Genomic DNA, 5,775 nt, shown 5'->3' with positions numbered 1-5,775 from the left:
ACACAGATCACGGCATCGAATGGAATAAGGGAGAAATAAAATACATAATTAAAAGTCTCTAGGAAGCAAGTTTTCAACCATAAAACATCTTTAGGAAGGAAATATAAATGCATGCTTATTTAATGAATAAGTGGATAAAGATCATGATAAAACCACACAATTAAACACAATATAAACCATAAAATAGTGGTTATCAAGCAACAACAGGGGAGTCTTGGAATTAAACCATATGGATGCAATCCTAGCCCAGAATAAGATGATCACCAAGTAACTGGCTGAATTTACCAAGCAAATGGAGAAGAATCAGGCTGCAGCTATCCACACTCAACCATCACCTCAAGGAGAGTTGGACATAGAAGAAGGAGTTAACTGGGAGGAAGCTAATTACCTTGGAAATTCATCTAGGCAAGCTCATGATCTATATTCTAAAACCTATAACTCTGGTTGGAGGAACCACCCAAACTTTGGGTGGGGGAACTAACAAAACTAAGGCCAACACCACAGACCCCATAATCCAAACCAGTATAACAACTCCACTCACCAAAACTCCAACCAAAAACCATACCAGACCATACAAAGTACTTATTCACAACCACTATACCAAAATCACAATAACCATTCTCAACATCTCAATCCCAACCAACCATCACCACATGAGAATGACAGAATGGCCAAAATGGAAGCTATACTTGCAAACCTTTACAAGAAGTCTGAAGACATGAAAAAATTCAGGGCAGAAGTAAGAGGTAGTATAAAAAGCCGATGGGAGGTTATTAAGAATCTCGAATCTCAGGTAGGACAGCTTTCACATCAGACTCCAAAGTCCACTGATAGTTTCCCGAGTGATACTGAGAAAAATCCAAGAGGAAAACTAAAGAAAGTAAGGTGGGAAGAATGCAAGTCAATCAATCTAAGCAGTAAAGAAGTTTTGAAGGAAGAAAGTTCCCGACACTCAGAGCATGATGAAGGAAAGTCAAGGAAGAATGTAAGGGAGATAGAAGAAATGGCTAGCCCTGAACAGAGGAAGGAAGAAAAAGAGAAAGAAGTCCTCAAGCCTTTTATGCCACAAGTACCATTTCCCCAGAGACTCAGGGAAAGTGAGAAAGAAAGGTCATATTCAAGATTCCTAGATATGTTTGCATCTCTCAGTGTCAACATCCCCTTTATCAAAAATTTCCAACAGATGCCTACATACATCAAGTGCATAAAAGAGCTGCTCACCAAGAAAAGAACCTTAAAAGGGGGACAAACAGTGACAATGAACAAGGAATGTAGTGCCCTCATCAAAAAAGGCGTACTCCTGAAGAAAAAAGATCCAGGGAGCTTCCATATTCTATGTGCCATAGGAGAGACAAAAATTGACAGAGGATTTTGTGATCTAGGGGCTAGCATAAATGTGATGCCTCTGTCTCTTATGAAAAAGTTGCAAATCAATGAGCTGAGATCCACGGATGTGATCATCCAATTGGCAGATAAAACTCAGAAGCAGGCCGAAGGAGTAGTTAAAAATGTATTGGTGAAAGTAGGAAACTACTTTCTCCCCACTGACTTTGTTGTTCTGGACATGGATGAAAGTTACCTCCATCCCATTATTCTGGGGAGACCATTTCTAGCCACTGCTAGAGCACTGATAGATGTAGAACAAGGAGAGTTAATCCTGAGAATACATGATGAACATCTCACCTTCCATGTTTTCAAACCTACATCTGAGTCTGAACCAGAACCTAAAGAGCCAAAGGATGATCACAGCAACATGTGCACAAAGGAAAGCAACAGTGAATCAGTAGTTAAACCACTGAAGCAGTCCTTAGGGAACAAGCAAGAATTTTAAGAGATACAGCAACAAAGAGAATTCAAGAAAGAACTGAAGCCACAAGAGTTGGGAAGAGTAGCTAACGAGGAACCCCCTGACACAATAATCACTGGAGCACTACTGGAAGAAGAGAAAAGAGTTATGAAGAAATTGCCAAGAGGATGGAGAAATAAAAAAATTCTTACAGAAGATTTTTCCCCTGGAAACAAGGTGATATCAACCCACCATCCATTAATCTCAACACAGCTTCCGACACTTCCAACTCAGTTACCCCAAGTGTTCACAATCAAAAAGGTCCTTTCGTTGGAACATGTAGAAATCATCAAGGAATCAAGTGGAGAAAGCTTCACTGTGAGGGGAGAAGATTTGAGGCATTACAATCCACCCTAACAGTAAACCAACCGTCAAGCTAATGATGCTAAAGAAGCACTCCATGGGAGGCAGCCCATGATTTAGTTTCCTTGTTTTTGATGCTTCAGTATGAATAATAATTGTTGCTCTAACATGAATTCAAGCTCTAATAAACAATTTTGACAACTATCCATGACATTGTGAAGCATATGATCCAATTCTAAGTTTGATGTGCCTAAAGGCACACTAAGATACCTTTCAAAAATGATTATCATATTGTCATTTTGACATGTGTTTCTTAGAATATTTAGCCAAACATTAAGTTTAGTGTTCTATATATTGCAAGAACAAGTCATGAGAGTCAAAGTTCTTTTGAGTCTTGAAAGTCATGAAAGTGTAACCATGCTTATAATTTTTAGTTCATAGAAAAATAAAAGTGTTTTTTTTATGATGGTTAACCAAAAGTGACATTAATCCCGTTAAGATCTCAATGATAATACTTGGAGGAAGTAACACTTGAACTATATAACCAAACACTAAGTTTGGTATCCTCCAAGACTATATATAAGAGCACAAAAGGAGTCACGGTTGGTTGAACAAGCATAAGGAAAGCTAGTCAAAATTTTTAGCTGTAAACATTAATTGTTCTCTTGCCGCCACTTGCTAGTACTTACTTCTTTTGTCTTGTTATGATGGTTAGGTGAGCATAAGAACTATTTAATGAAATGGACAAGGCAATGGATGATAAAGATAGCATAAGGACAAAAAGTAAGTCACATGGTTTGAAGGGTGCTTCTTGGGTAGGGGTGTCAAAAATCCCCAGGAAGCGAGGATCCCCGCGGGGACCGCCCTGAATGGGGCCCCGATAGTGGGAAATTTCCCTGCGGGGACGGGGATGGGGGACAAAATTCCCCCGAAGCAGATGCGGGGACCCGAGCGGGGATCCCCGTCCCCGTCCCCGTATTCCTCACAATCCCCGAATATAGTAAATTACTTAAATATCCTTATGAATTTAATTTTTATTTTGGTTTTTAAGTAATTTCACTTTGCATATATATATATAGAAAAGTTAACCCTAACCCCACTTCCCAGTTCCCACTTCCCACTTCCAACATAGAGCGCCGCATTTGTTGTTCAACAGTGCTCCTCTCCTCGCGGAATCCTTCGTCTCTCTCTGCACCCTTCCTCTGCATTCTCTCCGTCGTCCCAACCAGCAACCTCCGACCACCATCGACACCCCTACTCGTCACTGTTTGTTTCAGCCGGCCCACACTGCATCATCACCGCACCGCCCCGTGTGCCCTGTTCCGTTCACTCTCTTCCCGTCGTTCGCCGCTCTTCTCTTCACCGGCGTTTCTGACCTCTTCAGCCATTTCTCTCTTATCCCTGGTAATATTCACTACTCTCTCCTTTTCTTCTTGTATTTTGGGATTTCAGTTCAGGTTTTTTCTTTTTTTCATGAATTTTGTTCTATGAATTTCTGATAATTAGTGGCTGCTTTTTTCATTTTTTTCATACTTTAATTTTTTTATTTTCTATTAATTTTGAATTCTAATTTTATTAGCTGTTGCCTGTTGATGAGTTTATGCTATGCTATTCTGTATTAATAATTTATATTTTGTAGAATGAAAAATTCTGATTTGCTGCACCATTTATATATTGAATTATAACCCAAAACGGTGATAGGTGATACGACTAAACATAAAGCTGATTCACCTTCTTATTGTGCTTAATTTATTGGTTGAGCTACTTTAGTACAAGGATTAAGTGTGTTTCAGGCCTCAAGTTTCAGGTTCTCTGTTTGTTGTAGTAAGTGTTAGTTATGAGTTTTGATTGCAATTAGGATTCACTAAGTGGAATCTAGGGCCTTTTACAAATGTTTGGAAGGATTTAAGGAGTTTGAGGTTGTTGCAGGTTTAGAAGATGAATGGTTCTACTTCAGTTTTGGATTTTCTATTGAAAACTAGCTTAATTTTGTAGACTAGTAATTTCCCTTGCAATGCAAAATGTGATTGATTGCATGTGGTTGGAAGAAAGTAATACATAAGTTTCAATCCTTAAGAGTGATGTAATTAGTAATTTGAAATTATGTTTTAATCCAAGTTAAAGCACAAATCTTTTTTTTTTGGGGGCGTTTTGTCTTTAATTATTTTCTCTATAGGTTTTTTTTTCTTGTAATTCTGAAATTGGAATATATTGTTCCAGTGGTTCCTCAAAATTAAGCTATCTTGGCATTTGGATTGATTAGCTGAAGTTGGAAATGGTTAAAAGGTTAGCTGGCCAAAATGAGATGATGAAAAACAAAAAATACTAAGTGAGATCCTTAGAATATTGATTACCTAAGGGATGTAAAATAAACAATCTGACTTCACAAAAAGACCAAAACACAAGCTCTATAAACTGTTACTGCATGTGTATATAATAATGTAATCCATAACATCACATGTTTGATATTTTTCTATGTTATAGAAATCATTAAAGATCATACTATTTTTCTGAAGTTTTTTTTCTGAGCCACAAATTAGTAGTATGTTGTTTCCTGGTGCGGGATTAATTATATTGAATTAGAAAAGTACAATAACGAAAAAGGCACTCAATAGATTGGATTGTAAACTTGTTGAGGCGTTAATTTGTACTCAGCATTGGATACACTCTTCAGGTAAAAGTACTAATAACTCAAATTTTATTTCGTATTAAAGTTCAATTTCATGTTAAATTTAACTCTCGTAAATTGTTGGTTGATATAATATAGGTAAATCAGGGTCGAAAATTCCAATTCCTTGGGACTATATGATGGATATGGAGATTTAAGAGTTTAGGTAATTATTTTTTTATTATGTCAAATTCTTATTAATTATATGGATTTCTTGTTTATGATGTATGTTAACATATTCATGTTTGTGTTGTATTTTAACAGAGAACATGGAATTGTTTGTTAGAAGCTGAAGACTTTATTTTATGACTTTTTTTAAGAATGTATGTTGTATTTTAAAATTTTGTTTTATGAACTATGATCACTTGATTTTATATTTCTTTATTTATAAGTTGTAATCTTGGATAAGATATGTATGTTTGTGTGTTGTTTTGACATTTTGTGGTTTTTTTTTATATTTTTTTATGATAATTTTCATATAAATGTTCAACATAAGCAGATGGGGAATGGAGACCCGCGGGAAACACGGGAAACGTGGGGAATGGGAATGGGGACAATTATTCCCCATGGCGGGGAATGGGGCGGGAACGGGGACAAAATTTGAGGGCGGGAACGGGGAGCAGGGAGGCATCCCCCGCCCCCGCCCCACCCCATTGACACCCCTATTCTTGGGAATAAAAATCTGCACATCTTGAGAAGAGGGACCTAGAAGACCGAAAAGATATGCTTAATGAAGAGGCAACTTTTGTCTTCATTCAACCTTGCATGCACACCCTTCATTCATCACCTGTCCCAAGGAATCCTAACCATCCATTCTTCATTAAAGCTTACTATAAATGGCTTCACTTGGACAATGCATATGAACCAAAATGTTCATACTTCTTGTGCTCTAAACAAATTCGGCTCTTGTGTTCTCTAAAGCCAAAGCCCAACTACCTTGTTTATGTGCAATAAATCA

The 5,775-nt window shown here is 37.4% G+C and overlaps 1 protein-coding gene across 1 annotated transcript; it reads left to right on the top strand.

The window, feature by feature from the left end:
• Positions 668-1,831, top strand: LOC107641009. Its single transcript, XM_016344516.1, has 2 exons — positions 668-1,069; positions 1,184-1,831. Exons 1-2 carry the CDS (start codon positions 668-670, stop codon positions 1,829-1,831), a joined length of 1,050 nt encoding a protein of 349 aa, XP_016200002.1.

The sequence above is a fragment of the Arachis ipaensis genome, chromosome B05 (assembly GCF_000816755.2).
Source record: "Arachis ipaensis cultivar K30076 chromosome B05, Araip1.1, whole genome shotgun sequence".
NCBI lineage: Eukaryota > Viridiplantae > Streptophyta > Magnoliopsida > Fabales > Fabaceae > Arachis > Arachis ipaensis.
The sequence above is the reverse complement of the archived record's forward strand: the minus strand, read 5'-3'. Positions and strand labels throughout refer to the sequence as shown.

What these genes read in the sequence shown, in the direction of transcription:
- LOC107641009 (XM_016344516.1), top strand. Translation starts at nt 668, where the DNA reads ATGGCCAAAATGGAAGCTATACTTGCAAACCTTTACAAGAAGTCTGAA. An exon ending in TCAAGCCTTTTATGCCACAA is followed by an intron (nt 1,070 to 1,183) that starts GTACCATTTCCC and finishes AATTTCCAACAG; the next exon opens with ATGCCTACATACATCAAGTG.